Here is a 19116-nt window from a genome sequence, read left to right as displayed (position 1 = left end):
CCCCAGTGTGAGTCAAAACTATTTAAATATCAGTTGTGTCTGCTTTACAACTTCACAATCATGTGTAGTCTGTTCACTAATGAGCTGGTTAATAGTTAATGAATAATTTTCCAATGTTTATTTATCAGTAATTTAATATTGTTTCTTTATACTTGGCAAAGCAACCTATTATATCACTGTGCATTAAAACAAATTATATAGACAAACATGACACAGTACACTTTGTACACATGAGGCAAGCAGCTTTGTGAAAAGCTCTAATATTGTTATTTTATAGACAATGAAAACAACTTCACTTCACAAACATCTAATAGTGAATCTGTTATAGATAATAGATCACGATTCTTAAAATTAATTTTGCAATTTAATTTTTTAGAATTTATAATTTAAATAACACAATATAATAATTAATTTACTAGATTATTTATTATTTTTTTTTATTTTTTTTTACTTTGATGTATTTAATTAAACACTGTAAGAATGGTGTAGCCTGAATTGTAAAAAATCTATTTTACAAGAAAGACCTGGCCAAGGTAGCAGCCATACTAAATCAATCACCACATATTAACATCAACAACATAATAACAATAAAACAAACTAAACAACACACGCCTCCGTCAGCATTTAATTACATAATAATAATACTAATAATAATAATAATAACAGTGCAAACCGCGTTCATTGCGGTTAATGCCAAATGTATAAGCATGTTTTCATTGGCAGAGCTTCACATGATTTATGACTGTTTTGAGTTTCTCCACATTGCCACGGGGCCTCAGACGCACCTTGTCCACGCCCCAGGTCACGTGCTAACGAGCGGCGAGCCAATCCCGAGCGAGGACGGCAAACAGCTGACGGGGAACAACAACACTTTACAGCGTCGTCTTTTCCTGCAGGTGGTGGTGTGTAGTGGACTCCCGCACGTAGCTCGCAAAACTCCTAGGACACCCAGGGAGTCTATGAGGGGCTGGTGTCCGGCTCTGGCTTGCTATGCACGGTTAATGCTTTAACCTGTAAAACAAAACAAAAAAAGGGGGGAGGGAAAAAGAGGGACGTGGTGCGAGGAGACCCTGAGCTCGTCACCCATCCCCTTAAAAAAAAAAAACCCACCGCACAATGGCACCGTCCCTCATCCGAGCTTGCCGCAGTCTGGCTCTCTCGACGTGGCTGCTGTCGTTTTGTTTCGTCCACTTGCTCTGCCTGGACTTCACCGTTGCGGAGAAAGAGGAGTGGTACACTGCTTTTGTCAACATCACCTACCTGGACCCCGTCACTTCGGAGGTCAAGACGGAGAAAACCGAGTGCGGTCGGTATGGCGAGCACTCGCCCAAGAAAGAAGCCGGGGGTCCGGTCCTGGTGCCGTCCCTCCTGCAGGACAGACAGGCGTGCGACCCCAACATCAGGTTCCCTCCTGTGGCTCACAACACCGCCTGGGTGGCGTTGGTGGCTGCGGGGAACTGTACATACCGAGAGAAAATCCGTAACGTTGCCAACTACAACGCCTCTGCGGTTGTGATCTACAACGTGGGCTCCCCCAGTGCCAACGACACCATAACGATGCCCCATCAAGGTAAGAGACAACCTGTCCACCTGAAAAGAGGAGTTCTGACAGTGTGCTCGGTGGTGTGATGGAGGCCTGAGAGGATAAGAATCAGTTGCTTCTTAAGTGTTGGGCACCTCTGGCCAAGATTAATGGTTTTCAACCCTCTTTGCTTGAAGTTCAAGAGCTGTTCTGCAATCAGCTAAATAATCAAGACAACTAGTCTTGGTAAAGTAGAAAAGTGCACTGAGTTCCCAAGCAGATGCACTGATCCACTGCCTGTGACTGGCTGTAGGTCTTCCTGAAGCTGTTTCTCAAATGTGGGTGCAACGTGTGAAGGTTATGTTGTGATATGATGTTATAACACCTGGATTGTATTATTTAAAAGGTCTGATATTAGTAACACCTGAGTCCAAGTGTACTTTGAGTGATATGAACATGTTTCCCTCTGTTACCTTTTGGTCTTTTCACAGACATCCAGACTGTCTAAACTTTTGATGACAATCAGGAGCTATCTAATTGAAGAATAAGTGGAGAAGATCACAAATCTGACACGTTTGATGCTAGCTTTTGGTACTTGACATTGCTAAAACATATTTAGGGGCCACAGACACATATCGATTGGTGCCACATTGTCAGTTTCACCTGTGGGCTTAAGAAGAACATCAAACACCGAAAACCCAAACACAAAAGCTGATCTGTGTCAATACACAGAACACATATTTAAGAACTCAAATGTGTAAATAAACCTTGTGTAAACAACACACCTTTTGACATAATCCATACAAAATGTGCTGAAAACACGGACCTCAGATTCACCTATCAGGTTCCTAAGGTGTCACATTCCCTTTCCCTGTTTGTCGGAGGCAGAGTCGTTTGTTCGCTACCTGTTGGTGACAGTGTTTTGTTGTTGTGACCAGTAAGTAAGAGGCGCAGGTCACGAACACAACTGTGGTCATGTTTTAGGAATCTTAGACAAAAACCAAGTTTAGTTGAACTTGAAGGCTCATAATGTCACTGGGGAGATTGAATTCTAGGGGCTGTTGAGGTAAAAGGATGCGCAGTGCCGATGGCTGAGGGGGTCATTTCCACTGGGGATAGGGGAGACATGTCACCCTCACATTTAAAATCCTATTTTTGTCTCCCTCACTGCTCTTGTTTCAGGTTGCTTTTCTTATAAAGTCACTCTGAACATTGTCCGTCTGATTGTGAATGCAGTATCTCAGGAACACCTTGAGGGAATGTCTTCAAAATACACACTATTGTCCACTTGGACTCAAGGATGGACTTTATTTTTGGGCTTTTTTTTGCCTTTAATTGATAGTGACAGCCGACGGGGAAGCAGGGAAAAGAGAGAGGGGATGACAAAGGACCACAGGTTGATGAACTCATGGTTGCTGCAGTAAGGCTCAGCAACCCCAGAGCTATCCTGGTGCCCCAAACAGATTAGATCTTGGTAGTCTAAGGGTCGAGATCAGTGTGACCTCCGTCTTGTTCTCATGAACGCAATATCAATATCTTTGTTATTCTTTACATTTCTGGCCATAATTTACACACACTACCCCCCAGCGTCTGCCACCACTGTATCAAACAAAAACAACCACACACTCTGAATGACGCCTCATTGGTTTAATGATCCTGGAAGTCCAACTCTAATCAGTGTATTGTTTATGTGCTCCTCATCAGAGAAGCACACACCTCCAGGGGCTCAGATACCGGTTCTGCTTTGTAAAGTGGTCTCCTTGCTTATATTGCTACTCTCTACTTATTTAATATATAGTTGGTTGGCTATCATGCATAGATACAGTACATTTATTGTTTTTTCTAGTTTGGTAATAGATCTACAGTTATCCTAAAGCATGTAAAAAGCATGTAAAAGAGTCTTTTTGTTTTAGTTTAACTCTTGATGTCATCCCTTAATTCTATTTTAAGCACACTTTATTATTATTATTATTATTATTATTATTATTATTAAAATGAAATGTGACTTTCAGGCTTTCTACAGTAGCTGTGAGCAGAACTGTGTTTTACACTTGACTTGTATTTCCATTGAAAATTGACTCCGGCCACCCTCCCTGTGCCAGACAGCAGCACAATGCATGAAGGCTGTTTGACAAAAGGATCTGTACAGAAACAGATGTTCAAACAAAGAGTGTAAAACACCCGATGACATAATGGTCAAGTGACTGTGAGATGTTTTTAACCAAAAGGTCCACCAAAGTATCACAGGCATTTTTCATAATAAGCAAATAATTTAAATTCTATGTAAAGCCCTTAAAGCTTCTTCTCAAATTCAGTGTTTTGTCTCGGAGAATCGCCCTGACAGACGGTTAAAGCATAAACAATTCTCTTCAAACAGCTCATAAGTCCAGTGAGTAACATTTAGGAGGATCTATTGGTAGAAATGGAATATAATATTCATAGGTATAATCACCTGAAAATAGGAATTGATGTGTTTTTGTTATCTTAGAATCAGCCGTTGTAATCTTTCCATGGAGTCTGCCATGTTGAACCATCATGTTTCTACAGTAGGCCAGAAGGTACAAACCAAACACTGGCTTTAGATGGCGTTTTTCGCGTGTCAAAGGTGTTGCTAGTAGTTGTGAACTCACAGAGAATCATCATCACCAGAGTCTGTTGTTGCAGTCAGCTCTACAAAGCTGTTCACTGTTCCAAGGCCAGCAAAAGTTTTGGTTCACTCTTGCCACTCTCGGAAATTGTGTTTCCGCCTACCGCACACACCTGTTTTCAGCAAATACTTTCTATTATTAACCCTCTCTGCTCAGCACCAAACAGCAGACAGACTATGTTAGCGACTAGCAGTTGGTCGTAGTGGAGGATTTAGCAGCTTAAGAGCCAGATATTTCCCTCAGGAGTTAGTGGAGACCAAAGAAAAGCTTAAGAGAGGGTGAATGGCGGACTTGGCATTCATCAGGTGGCCAGATGCACAACTTTGCATGAATGCTAATGTTTTTCCTGGTATTCTACCTGTGTAAAAAGGAAGCTGTTTGCTTACATGTTTAGCTCAAGAACATGAGGTGATAATATGTACAATATGATGTAGGTCAGTGTTGTGTGGCCCCAATATGGTTAAAAAAGGCTAGTTACGCAGGTTGAAATGCAGTTTGCTGCTAATACCTCTGTACCTTTTTGCAAGCCTTTCACTTATAATACAATATTTTCCATTAATCTCCTGCTATATTTACTCGAGTAAGGGGTCTGCCAGCATGTCTGTTGTACAGTATTTGATCATTAACATCCTCTGTTCCTCCTCCGTTCTTGGAGTAGTGTCCAGTACACATCACTAGGTTACCTGCAGCAAAACATGAAAGGCACCAGGCTATTTTAAAGACTTGACCTGCTTTGAACCATGACATAAATATAAACTGAGATACTTTAGGAGACAGAAACGGCAGCCAGGAGAGATGTAATGACAAAGCTTGTAGAGAAGAGGAAGGTAACCGAGAGTACAGTGACAAAGGAACAGGTCTTAATGGGTTTGACTGAATGTGAGGCTGCCAAAGAAAGAATGGAGCACTTTCCTGTCCAGAGCCAACACAGCCGGGCTGTAAAATCCACAGTTGCTAGAAACCTCTCATGGCCTGTCTTCATCATTTAAGGCTGAGTGGTGTCAGAGTCATGCTGGATCATAAAGCCAGGTCAGATACTGAAGGTTTATCAACTCGTAAAACCAGAGTGTGTCATTTTTACACTTCAGTTTTTTGTGTGTATATAAATCATAGATGTAACATGTTAATTAATGTTATACATTAGACAGAACCAGGCTAGCTGTTTCCCCTTGTTTCCAGTCTTTATGCTAAGCTATGCTACCCAACTGCTGCTTCAGTTTCATTTTGTCACACAGATATGAGATGACGGTGGTGCGATATGTTAAAATTTATACGTCTGGCCACCGTCAGTCCAACAACCGGCAACCGTTGTGGAAATTCAAGTTTCTCTCTTTCACCAAACTAACTCATTTCAAAACAGACTTTATTCAAACTCGAAAGAAACAAATGCAACTCACCAAACTATCTTCATTAGTCTTTCCACTGTTCTGGCAATCACCAACTCTGGTGTCAAACACCATCTAAAACTGAGTTCAATGTGAAAATATTCTGGCTCTACAGCTGTTTTTCCTCTCACTCATTCTTCAGTGTGTGTATTGCGTCGCTGAACAGCGGCTACTATTCTTTGGAGGCAGACCATAAAATTAGCAAAACTGGGCCAAAAAGCTGATATATCATCCAACTGCCCAACCCTATCTCTGGCAACAACCTTCTTATTTAACTCTTGCCATGAAAATAAATAAACGAGTTTCCCAAAATGTCAAACTGTTCCTTCAGTCAGCGACTCTTCAGTTTATACTTGCATTAAGCCACGGTGTAGCCTACTTTGTGTAACTGGTAAAAGTGTACCAGTTAATTCTGTAGTAATCTGTGCTTCAGTGTTATCCACTCAGCGGCAGACCAGAAGCCTGCTAATAAAATGAACAAGGTGGTGTCCACTAACTTAACCCATTCAGTATTTATTCCTTTATTTCTTATTCCACATCTTTTCACAAGTTCAGCCTCAGTCTCAGACATTGCTCTCCTGTTTTAGAAGCAGCTATTTTTGTCCGCTCTGACTGCGTCACAGCGAACAGAAGACAGAGATAAGAGTCAAGGCTTAGGGAAATCTTACATGCCTGGTTATTCCTTTCTTTATTTCTGCTGGCTATGAGGCTGAAGCGTGCCATATACAGGCATGTTTTTCAAACTCTCCAGAGTCTGAACATCATTTGCCTTTTGACAAGAGATAACGCGATTTATCTTGTGTTTACAAAGGCAGTTGTTACATCACAGTGATTTGCCCTGCACACCATATGGCCATATAAAACCAGAACAGGAGTGTGTGTATCTGTACACACATTAAAAAAAAGAGGTTTACAAAACAGCGAACATGCATACACTTATGTTGTGAGAGGGTCTTGAGAATTAACTTGTATTATTAGGGAAGACAGATAATATATTTCCCCTATTTTAAAACATTTATTTTAGAAATTCTCAAAATGAAAACAATGAATGAGAAAAACAGTCTCTGTAGGAAGAAACTTAAATAAAGAAGTGTGTCAGCTTGTGAGAGTCTGAATAGACGTTATGGTTCAGCAGTGTATTACCATCTGTTTGCTGTCCAAACACAAGCTTTTGTTTTCTCTGTCATTGTAGCAGCGTTTGCTTTAGAAGGTCTAACATACATAAACTCATTTTGAGGGAGCAGCCATCGTAATACAAGAATAAACCTTTGTGTTTACAGTGGAGATATTGCCAAGTGAATTTCTGTGTAGGTGTGGGTGGGTAGGGATTTAGGTAGGTTTTGGCAGAGGATGGTACACATTAAGTGTTTTGTATCATACCCTTAACAAATTGTTAATTTAAGCATTGGTTTAATTGTTTAAAATGAATGTACTTCTTCTGAAAAAAAATAAAATAATAAACAATCATATTCTGTTCCTTCAATAATTTAAGCTTTTAACCAAGACTCATAGATACTTGTGTTGATTCTTGCATATGCATGAAATAATATAGTTTCAAAGACTTTTTTTTTGGTCTTATTTCTCAACCCTGGTCATATAAAATGTAGCAGCTGTGGAGATTTAACAACAAACCTGTTACATAAAGGGATTAGTAAGCATGGCAGCAATAATGCATTGCAGCTACATCCGGAAAATGTGACATATCTGTGGTATGTAAAGCCTTAAACTCCTCTGAAAAACACCATATTTTATTTCAGTCTTTCAGTACCGCTGCAACAGAATATAATATCAAAATAGCTCCGTGCAGATCAGTGCAGAGCATGAGGATTTGTAACAGCAATCTAACTGGCAGGCAGCACAGCGGGTGCTGTTGGTGATGGCAGGTTGAGTAAAGCCACTGTTTATGGTGACTGATAGAAGGAGTGGAGCACTACGGGGAGCCACTGTGACTCCATGCAGCCATAAACAGGCGGCAGAAGGAATATGATGTAACAGTTTCTAAGGCTGTTGATGCAGTTCCTGGAATCATCAACCTGCCACCGTACAGCTGAGAGAAGAGCTTTGTTATTCCCTTATTGTGTCTAGAAACTACTGAGTCATTTAAGCATCATGTCCCATGTGTCAGGCCCTCATCACAAACAACTTCAAATAAACTATACAGAAGAGAGTCTGAGAGATACTGGATTTTTTTGGACCAGTACTTAAGTGATAAGCGTGTGTACGTCAGAGCTGAAATAATAGAATAGCAGAATAACAGATTGATTTACAGAACAAAAAACAACACACACACATACATGAATGTATGTATATGTATATATAGAACATGCAATAACATTTCTATAAAGAACTGGATGTCTGTTAACTCTAGAGGCAGAAGGCAAAGCTTATCTATCACCGTAGGAGACTGAAGTGTTGAGAGGCATTAGCTGAGAGGGTGAGAAGTAGTTAATGCAAATGCTAGGAGCTAGTGTTTTCTATCATGGAAACCCATAGAAATCCTATTCTGTGGGCGCACAGTATCATGGCCCTGTTTCAATTCCAACCTGTTGCCCACCATCTCTTCTTTCTTTCATGTCTATCTTTACCTGTCCTATCAAAATAAAGGCATAAAAAGCCCCCCAAAATATTAATAAATACTATTCTGTAAACACGGTGTCCCTCCTGGACATTTCGGGTGTAGGAGTTGAAAAATGCTTGGTGACTCTGTAATGCAGAAGCCATCATTGTGCACAACATGCAAAGCAACAGAAGGTTGCTTGCAGGAAGCCTCTTACATAGAGAGTGAGGCTTTAGTTGTACTGTCCTGTCTAAGCTCCCAGGACCTGAGTTTTAACCCGTGCTCTGCTTTAAACCATAATTCTTTAAATTCCAGGGTTAGATGCCGGCCAGTCTACTTACTTAATTGCCTTTCTCTTGTTTTGCATAATTACCAACCAATAAAACAAAATTTGATATGGTTTTAATTAATTTTTTTCCTCTTGTCATGACATTTTGACATCATTAAGGCAGCAGTTAATGATAATTTGCATTATATAATTTTTTTGGATTAATTTATTGATCTTTTTACCTTTAAAATGTCAGAGAATAATGAAAAATGCCTGTTATAATTTCCCAATGTCCCAGGATTGCAATGCAATTAAGGTTTGAATTCTCAGACACAATACTGCGGACGTGACTTAGCTATGTCCTTGATTCATTCACCAAACGTCTAACCTGCCGCTTGCTGCGTTGTATGTGTGTGTCTGCAGGTACCGGCGATGTTGTGGCCATAATGATCCCAGAGCCTAAAGGTCGTGAGATTATGGCTTTGCTGGAGCAGCGCGTTGCGGTCACGATGCACATCACCATAGGAACCCGCAACCTGCAGAAGTACGTGAGCAGAACGTCGGTGGTGTTTGTATCCATCTCCTTCATCGTTCTCATGATCATCTCCCTCGCCTGGCTCGTCTTCTACTATATCCAGAGGTTCCGCTACGCTAATGCACGAGACCGCAACCAGGTATGACTGTGTGCTCCTTGTCCAATCAGAGTATAACTCTACAAGCTGATGTGTATCTGTCTAAAAGGGATACTAACGGTGCTGTAGTGCTGTGGTCTCATTGGCCCATGCATTTTTCCATCTGATGATGGCTCTGTAAGGCTATAAGGAGAGGCCCCAACTAGCAGCTCTAATTGTAATTGTAATGTTATTATGACAGCTGCCCGAGAAGACGCGGCAAACCAGTGAACCATCAACCAACTCAGCTTTCTGGCCGTTTAAACAAACAGTGCAAATACTCTATGAATATCTGCCTCTGACGTTCTTGTGACGTCTGTAATGACAGTCATTGTGCCTGTTATGATAGGAGCCAGTGCCATGACAACCATTGTTTGCGTTTTCTACATTGAATTATGTTGATTTGTGTTGAATTCAGCCATATTGAACAAATCTGCTCTCAGTTTATTCCCAAGGCAGCCCAGTCAGGTAAAGCCGTTAAAGCATGTAGGTGTGTTTGATAACTATTGCACATGCCTGTCAATTCTGTCAATCTGTCGCCACCTGTTCTTCCAATATTTGCTAGGGTTTTTTTTTATTATTAAACAAGCATCATTTTCTTTTATGCAGAGAAACTGGAAAATAAATAAATATAGTAATAAATGTGTCAAATTTATTGCTGCCTGTGTAAAAGATTAACATGCTTCTCCCATCCTGGCAGCATTTTCAAAACCACCAAGAGTTTAAGTTAGATACTTTTAATCTAATGATCTCTTATGTCACATTGTATGAAAAGCAACTGGTGTACATTGTCATTTGTAGTCATTTTTCTGCTTTTCTAACTGCGGTTTGATTAACACACAGTAGGCGATGTCAGCTCTCCTCTTTTCATTTCCAGTAAAACAAATATGAGGATGTTAAACTGACAAATACCCAATGTGATACCTGCATACTGCTGAGTCACTGACTCTTTTTTTGTCCACTATTAAAAACCTGCTGGTGTCTGTGATAAAGTTTTTTTTTTATGTCTACAGAGACGTTTGGGAGATGCTGCCAAAAAGGCCATCAGTAAGCTGCAAGTACGCACCATTAAGAAAGGAGATAAGGTAAATGATGTTCCCTTTCACATAAACTTTAAAGCATGTTTAGCTAAAAAGTAAGTTTAAAGTATATTTAAAATAAATGTCTTTGTCCTTATTTGAATTATACTGTACTTTTTTGCTATATAGCTATAGTTTAGAATTCATTTGTCTGTCATTTTGCATATCTTCTATTTCTTTCTTGCCTGTGTTCTGTGTTTTAGGAGACTGAATCAGACTTTGACAACTGTGCAGTTTGCATTGAAGGTTATAAACCCAATGATGTTGTAAGGATATTACCATGCAGGTAATGGTCGTGTGCTTAATATTTGTTGTACATACTGTAGCTTAAAAACTAGGTGTTATTTAACATGATATTTCACTGCATTGTAGTTTCACATGTTTTATTTGTGCACTGCCTTCTTATTTGGTCAGACACATCTTCCATAAGCACTGTGTAGACCCATGGCTGCAAGACCACCGTACGTGTCCCATGTGTAAAATGAACATCCTCAAAGCGTTGGGAATCCCAGTAAGGTCCTTTTACATATATACATATTTTAGTTTTAAGAACATTTTATTGACTGACTAATCTAAATCTAAAGTGCAAAACATTAAAGTAATGAATCCTCATTCTATGCATGAGAGTGCCTTTTAAAGACATCTTGCATGTTCCAGCTCAACGCGGACTGTTCAGACGATATTCCTCCAGACTATGAGACATCTGTCGGGGGTCCACCCACCAACCCCATCAGTGGAGCGAGTGAAATCACAGTTAACGAGAGCTCGGTGGTTCTGGATCCAGCTGGAAGAGCAATGATCCTTCAGCAGCTCCACCCTAACGCAGAGACAGAACCTCAGACAGGAGAGGAGAGCCGCATCATTGCCAGCAGTGAGTACGCATTTCTAACACAGAGTTAATGAACTGACTTTCTGACATATAGCTAGGCTGGAAAGTTGGGACATTCAATTTGAATCCACACAAAGTTGTCACCACCTGCTCCGTGTGTTCTGTGCTTGAAAATAGTTTGGGGCATTGGAAAATTCTGCAGATGAAACAAGATTTTCTGTCCTCCATCCCACAGAGGAAACCAGCTTTTGTAACAGTGTGCTCGTTCTGGTTTTACACCCCTTTTGTCGGTTTTGTCATTAGAGGGTTGAATGGTTTATTCTGAGGTCTAAATGAGGCCAGCAGCCACCTGGTCATTGTTCCCCATTCAGGTCCTCTTGTGCAATACAAGAGGGTAAGAATAGTGTTCCCTTTTCAGGAAGTCACAACCTAACCCACATACACTCACATAGCTGTTAAAGTATGTTGTACATTTAAACATACAATATGTCATTTTTGCTGCTAGAGGGTCTCTCACATCAAACCAGCAACAAAAAACATTTGGGATAAAGCAGGTACATAACTCAACAAAATATACAAACATAGGTCTAGTATTTATAGACATTTTAATGTGGAAATGTTATACATATCTTTAAGCACCTTATGCAAACACTGAAACGTTTACAACTGCAACATCTGCTAGTTATCAGCCCCTTATAGTGAGTGCATGCACATGCTCATACATGTGTTTTTGCAGCCATTAAGCATCTGAAGCCAAAACATCACCCCAGAACAGGAATGAAGCCAGAGTTTTAAATGTTTTGAGTCCCAGCACCTATTGTATGGGTGGATGGAGGATGTATTTTGTAAATACAATTTTGAGAAATGATTGTAGTTCTGTTTTGAAAACCTTGTATTTATAAGTCACGTGACTAATTAAAACTAACTTCTGCAGAAACCAGAAACATCAGACACAAACGCTGATGAAGGCAAGATAGATGAAAACTTTTGGGGAACAATGCAAGTTATTTCACACATATTTTTATGCACTATATATACCGATATGTAATATATTACTATAAACGTTTGGATTGTTAATTGGTTAAAACAAGCATCTTGAAGACTTTTGAAGGGTCTAAGCAATTTTAAGAGTCTTTTTTGACAATTAAAGACTAAACAGTTAACAGAGAAAATAAGATTTTTCAGACCTAGTAATTTGTTTTAGCTACAACATCATGTGCATGTTGTGCTCCATTCTGCTTCCATGGGAGTGGTTTCATTTTTTATGTGATGGCACAACTGAGAGGTAAAATTGTAAGCATAGTATTTGTTCTCCTAAATACTGAATGTTAGTAATGTAGTACTTTCTAATTTGCCTAAAGGGGACTCTTCTCAAAAGAAGACCTCGCACAAAGAATAATTTTTACTTTTGTGCAGTTGCCACAAGCAGGTTTTCTCCTCAAGACTAATTAGCATGTAAATTAGATGTGATTTGTCACATGTCACAGCACTATTGAGCTAACGAAGACGATGTCACTGACAGGCAGTTAGCATGAGATGAACAAGCCGATCTGTCAGGGTTTCTGCTGCTTTGGGTTGGCAGTGATGGAGCGCAGATTGTGTTGCGTCCCTAGCCAGAATAATGAACGCTGTTGTTAATGGTAATGCCCCAATCACTCTTTCCAGAGTCATTAACTGGGTCGGTGTGTGTTGGAATCAGGGTCCCAGAAAAAGACCTGATTTGTTGGTGAAATGTGGGACTTTTTGGCTTCTGTCTGTTGTTCCAGTTATTTGTCTTTGTAGTAATTCCTCCTAGGGTCCCTTTCATAGACTGCATGATCTGCATAAAATCCTTCTTAGTAAGAGATGGGGAGGTGGGGATCAACAGTTTGCATTTCATGTAAAAAAAAAAAAAGTCCAGTCAAAGCTAACATTCTGGCAGGCTAAAGGTGTCCGAATATTCAAAACAAACTAGTTTGTATTGTCCGTGTTGTCTGACCACATCTGAAGGCAAAAGTATTTATAGCTATAATGAAATGCCACACTAGAGGGCAGGATGAAAAATCTGCTGCTGTTTCCATCCGAATTTTAAACGAGATTCCAGAAAATGCAAATATATCCACATTTCCATTCACTATGACTTTGTGATTATTATGAGTCTAGATAAACAGCTAATGGCCAGTTGCACTCGAACAAACAAAAACATGATGGAAATTTGGCATTTATGTTGGTTTTATATAATATTTTGTCTCTTTAGTGGAGTGAAAGCTTCAGGTGATGATATGTCAATGTTGTGTTTACAACTTGTTTCCACACTGCCCCCAAGTGGTAAAAAAAAAATAGTGTTAGTGCAGGTCTAAGTCACAATGACATAAACCCAAAGAAATCAACCTTCTTTAAAGGACTTGACAATAGAATATTGTCCCTGGTATATAACTCCATCCCACAGTGATCTGTAATAAATTACCTCCCTGTTGTGTCCCCCCCCCGCACAGGTGAGCACCAGCCTCCACTCAGCAGCGATTCGGACACTTCTATCATGACGGGCGTGGAGGTAGGCATTTCTGAGGTCGACGTGTCCACAGAGCAGGAATGTGAGGTGGCGAAATCCTGAGCCAATCGAAGCTGAGAAAAAAAAGCATGATTCACCAGGACGAGAGCAGGACCGAGTGACCGGGGGCCCCTAGATACTCGCCACGTCTTTGGCCCCTGGAGGAAGTGACTTCTCAGAAGATGGGCAATTGAGCAATACAACATAGCAGCACAAAAAACATCCAGTTCTGTCTTTACTGCATCTGTAGACATGTTGCTTGCTCGTTTTCTAGCAGTCACACCTCACCATTTTGTTGGTTTGACTGCCATGGTGACCAGACAGCCAATCACAGCTCTCACATTGTGGTGACCCAGTTTTTGTCCATATAATCTTTTCACATCCTTAAACCTAGCATCTGAAATGCAATGTTGTAGCTCTTCACAGTACTGAGAAGGCTGAATTAGTTTCTCCTCACTCTGGCAACCTAAACCTGCTGCTGGACACAATATGAGCACAGGAGCAGCAGGGCCTCCTTAATGCCAGATTAAAGCATTAATTATTATTAAGAAAAAGTGCAGATTGTTTGATTTCTTGGTACGAGATCACTGCCAACATATTCCAGAAGTAAGTTTTATTGATGTGATGGATATATAGCACGTAAGAGAGCCTATATCAGCAATTTGTTCTCTGTCCCTAACAGTTGGTGTGAATTCCCACCAGCAATTTTTTCAACTTCAGACATGGGTACATGTTATTATCCCTTGAAAAACTTGAAGTTTCTTTAAGTTCATGTGGTCCTGTGATATTTAAGGAGTTGGAATATGTATGCACACATTATGCTGTAATTTCAGATTTTCTAATTTTGTGAGACCTTCGTTTGTAACTTTTACCAACTGAATATTCCTGTTGTTGAGAGGAAGTAACCAAACACAAGGGAGATATTTCTGTCCTCACATTTGACAATCGTAGCTTGCCACAAGCAGTTTGAAGTGATGTCACCCACTGCCCTACTGAAACTGCTGCTGATTTACAAGTTATCACAACACATGGCGCTGGTGATCGCTCCCTGCTGTTGGTCAGGAGGGAAATGTCCATATCTGTGTTAACACTGCTGCTAAATACAGCTGGCAATAGCAGTTGTCACTACCAAATACTGGCAGTGTGCACATCCTGGAGACAAACTTCCTACACTTGTCAAGCCAGCCAATATAAATAAGTCAACAAGTCTTTGTGCCAAGATTATCAGTAGCACTTTAAACACAGTAGTTGTATTTCATGCACACTGATTCCCTTGGCTGTCAGACAGACTGGAATGACAGTGAATGTGTTCATGAAACTGAAGTAATAACACGAGGCTTACGCCAGTTGAAAGAGGGAGAGAGACTGTTTTTGGTGGACAATGAAGGAGCTATGCCTTGCCTGACAAATAAGCTGAATTTAAAATGGTCTGGATGTTCTTTGAGGAATTTGAAGCTCCAAGCATGGGATTTTTTTAAGGCATGAAAAGCTTAGAGCATGAAAATGTTTACAACTATGGAATCAGTGAAAAGTTTTGCTTGGACTACATCCACACTAAGCTGGCTTATTTTAGAAAATGACACGTATGCAGCCTAGTGTTGTCGGGGTAAGTGGTTTTCACAAAGATCTCCACACAAAAACACAACAACATTGCCTATTCTTCATCCTCTGTCAGCAAACGACAAACCTCATCACAGCCAACATGTGCTCAGAAATGGGTTCGACTGGCAGTTACTCTGATGAGTTGAAAAGAGCCCTTTATATAATTTTTTCATATATATGTTCAAGGGTACAACGCCCTCTGGTGGCTTAACATTAACCCCACGTAAAAGCCCAAGAATAAAGAAGGTGACCACACAAGTTTTTAAATAGCTTTCAACTGTAAATTGGATGTAGAGGTGTAACTTGGAGTTAAGCTGCAAATTTGAGTCATATAGGAAATCCTCTCATTTTGATTAGCATTTTATTTGGAGTTTATTGCCATCACAGTTGTCACAGTTGCAGTTACAGCTCAGTTTTCAAGGTGAGAGGACAGACCAGCTTTAGCCAGCTTAGTGTGAACGTACTCTTAGACTCCCATGACGATGCTGACTGTTAACCTGCATTCATCATCTCTTACAGTTTGTAGCAGAATTAATTATTCTACTTTTCCCCTTCTTGTGTTCTGTTGTAGTCCAGTCAATCACCTTATAATACGTTTTTCAGTCATTTCATATTGAGCAAGGTCAGTAGGATCCAATACTCGACTGGATCTGTGTCCTCTCACATTCCTGTAGACTTGCACACTGATGAAGCACAGACCCGCTGACTGTGTCGATGGGGCCAGTGGAATTTAACTGGGGTTTTTTCACTTCCAGTCATAGTTTCCATGTCCTGGGACTCTGTTATATAACACACACATGTGCACACATCCCAGTTTGGGTCAATAATTGAAGGATCATTGAATGTAGGGGTAAATGTTTTGGCGTTTCATGAAAGCGTTGGTTTTAGAAAACATGTTAAGTTTCTTTAAGCGTTTTGTGAGACTGTATGTTCTTCATTGTAATGGCTTAAGACAACACTTTCTAGAGATAACCATAGTAAAGTAAGAATATTTTGGCTCTGTGAAATAATGCCTGCAGTTGGGAAAAAGCTTGACAGTTTTCACATTACCTCACTTTATATTTAACTGTCATTAGCACATACTGAGCAGTTCTACATGTAACCTAAAATTTCAGCATGACTGACGTGTGGTAGGAAGCACTCATGAATGTACATTTTCATACACTATCTATTAGACAATACACGTGGTAACAGTTGGTTTGATAAAAAGCCTGGTTTACTTCTAGCTATACATCTTTGGCATTGTGGATATGAAAGTAAAGGATGATTGTGATTCTTGCCAGCACACTGTAGATACAGATGTTTAAGTCTCAGTCAGTCTATTCTGGACCTTTTTAAGCCTCCTGTATAATACATCAACTCACATGGATATTGAGACAGCACAATACATGAGACAGAAACGCCCAAAAACATCAATATCTCTCCTCGTCTTTCTTGTTTGTTCTTACCGGCCCACGCTTTGAATTCATGAGTCTTCAATCATGAGCACAAAAACATAACAAAACTCTCTTTCTGACCATTTGTTTGGTCGGCGTAGCAACAAGATAAAGCAAAGCACATCCGTTTTCGTACCAGATCTCTTGATTCTAGTTGTATACTGCCTGAGAGAGCGAGTTTGTCTAAAGCTGGATTAAGGCCTTCTTTTCACGGAGCAACTATAATAATGATAAAATATATATATTATTAATATAATAATAAGCTATAAGGACATCTTTCAGTTTTGTCTGTTTACAGTGTTTCAATAACAACTCTTGTAGGAATAAATAGAATTCAAAATAATTTTAAGACACAAAAGACCTTAGTGTACTCCATGTAATGGCATTCAGTGTACTTATGAAGTAGGGTTGTTGTTCCTAATTGTACCTGCAACATTAAGTAACACTTTATTTTATGTGTCTGTAATTTCCTAATCATTTCCAACAAGGATCCTGGAAGGAACTTTGTAATTTGGTGCTAATTTTGGGGAAAGTAGAAATGTTTTTAAAAGAAAAGCTCAAACTAAATATTCATAAACCTTCATACATTGTTAATAACTTTATTCTCCATATGTATTCATTTATTATAAATGTATTTTTATTTGTTTATCTGACAGGGACTGCTGTCATTTATCAACTGAAAAACGTAAATGAGCCGGAGTCCTTGGCTAGATGTAAAAAAAAAAAAAAAATGGAATAAAACACAATCTTGTAAAAGTCATATACACTGCATATTAAATAAGCACAAAACACATCCACCAATAAATATTGTCACAGTATAACACCTAGTAATTAGCGGACTAAAAGCCTCTCCAGGTTAAATGGATTTAATTGAAGTGAATGCATCAATTGAATGCTCTCTATATTTCCTTATAATTAGCACCAAATGATGTTGAGTATTCAACATTTATTCAGAAATTATAGACCTGTAAAATAAAGCATGGCCCAACATACAGTAGTTTTGTTATCGGTAGTTAATCAAAGCTTTTGTGTATTTCATTGTCACCTTGTCACGTGTTTTCTTCTGTTAATGTAAATTTTCCTCTATTGCACTTTAACCCTCCAGTGGATGGGGAGCGGCTATGCTGAACGACTTGAGAAAGTCTTTTTTTATGTACAGCTTTTGAGAAAGAGGGCTACAGTGTTGAACGTGGCACATGATTAAGTTGTTGCTTATTGTATAATGTTGTGATCTTCTATCTGTACTCTTGTGTATATGTGGGGTGATTGGGGGGGGGGATATCAATATATTGTACACTATACCCAGCAGAAATAACAGCATTGCTATTTTGTTATATAAAAGAATTCTAAATATGATTAGCAGTGTCTGTCCTTTTTTTTGTACCATGATGCACGTGTAGGAATGTCAATGATTGTGAGTTATAATAAATTTGAATCAGGTTTTTTCAACTTTGTTGTTTTACATAAGCTCAATAAAGAGTGTTTTGCTACATAAAGAACACTGGTAATGAACACTATCAGAGCTTGTGGTGTTTGAGTGGAACTGAGGGAACCAGAATAAAGCCCATTATAATAATAATAACATAACATGCAACCCTCTGGCCACCCGATGCATATTTCTCTAGATCCACCCCTGGTTGTTATGATCTATGCTTTCAGCTCTCTGTGAATAGGTCAGGGTTTATTTTTCCTGCAGGCAATGAAGGGTTTTTGCATGGAAAGAATGTGAAGTGTTTCCTGACTGTGACACTAAATACATATAGTTTAAATATAGTCTGGAAACCAGTTTAATACTGTACGTACAGTAGAAAAGCACAACATAAAGTCATGTTGTAACAGTAGGTGGCAGCATGCAGCTTTCAGATCGTTTGAAACCCTTGAAACTAAGACAGAAAGAGGAGAAGGAGGAGGAGGAAAAGTGAATGTGAAAAAAGTAAATTGTCTAATCTAACAATGACCAAGCTCCAGGGACAAAAAAAACACTAAATCTGTCAAAAAAAAGAAAGCCTCAGAAAAATCAGGAGTGTTTCCAGACTTTTTAAAATGGGGTGGCACAAGAGGGGCACTGACTTATACAGAAAGTATATGTCCCAACTTTATATTCTTTCCCAATTTATGCAATTCCAATATTGTTGTTTAGGGACCGAGTCTGCTGAAATATTCAAATACACTAGGCAAAAATAACACGTAGGTACCACATGCAAAAAACTGAATGTTTTTTTGCCCAAAAACTGCCTGAGATTAGCATAAAGTAGGTAGTAGTAGTTGTTACCCATAGAACCCATTTTCATTCAGATATCTTGAGGTAAGTCAAGGGATCACTTTGAAATTGGTCATGCCAGTTTTTCACCAAAATTTAGCCTAACTTTGGCGCATTACTTAGCTCCTTTATCTGGCATGACATGGTTGGTACCAATGGATGCGTTAGTCCATCTAGTTTCATACGATCTTTCTAGCTTTAAAAAGGAGCCCACTACAGCCTCAGTGAGTTAGTGTGTAATGGAAGAGGATAATTATAGTGGGGTGGCACTAGGGGTGGCCCATCAGATTTAATGGGTGGCACCAGCCTCTTGAAACGCCCCTGCTATT

At 39.5% G+C, this 19116-nt stretch overlaps 1 protein-coding gene across 1 annotated transcript; it reads left to right on the top strand.

The window, feature by feature from the left end:
- Positions 1 to 902: 902 nt before the first annotated feature.
- rnf150a (ring finger protein 150a) lies at positions 903 to 17883 on the top strand. The gene is made up of 7 exons (XM_051386720.1): positions 903 to 1570; positions 8804 to 9054; positions 10065 to 10136; positions 10334 to 10416; positions 10545 to 10641; positions 10788 to 11001; positions 13434 to 17883. Exons 1-7 carry the CDS (start codon positions 1117 to 1119, stop codon positions 13550 to 13552), a joined length of 1290 nt encoding a protein of 429 aa, XP_051242680.1. The 5' UTR covers positions 903 to 1116; the 3' UTR covers positions 13553 to 17883.
- The last annotated feature ends 1233 nt before the right edge of the window (positions 17884 to 19116 follow it).

The sequence above is a fragment of the Dicentrarchus labrax genome, unplaced genomic scaffold, assembly GCF_905237075.1.
Source record: "Dicentrarchus labrax unplaced genomic scaffold, dlabrax2021, whole genome shotgun sequence".
NCBI lineage: Eukaryota > Metazoa > Chordata > Actinopteri > Moronidae > Dicentrarchus > Dicentrarchus labrax.
The sequence above is the reverse complement of the archived record's forward strand: the minus strand, read 5'-3'. Positions and strand labels throughout refer to the sequence as shown.

Bases quoted from the DNA above. Each gene is read 5' to 3' on its own strand.
- rnf150a (XM_051386720.1), top strand. From the start codon at position 1,117: ATGGCACCGTCCCTCATCCGAGCTTGCCGCAGTCTGGCTCTCTCGACG. The intron at 10,137-10,333 runs GTAAATGATGTT...TCTGTGTTTTAG, and splicing joins CCATTAAGAAAGGAGATAAG to GAGACTGAATCAGACTTTGA. The intron at 11,002-13,433 runs GTGAGTACGCAT...CCCCCCGCACAG, and splicing joins GAGCCGCATCATTGCCAGCA to GTGAGCACCAGCCTCCACTC.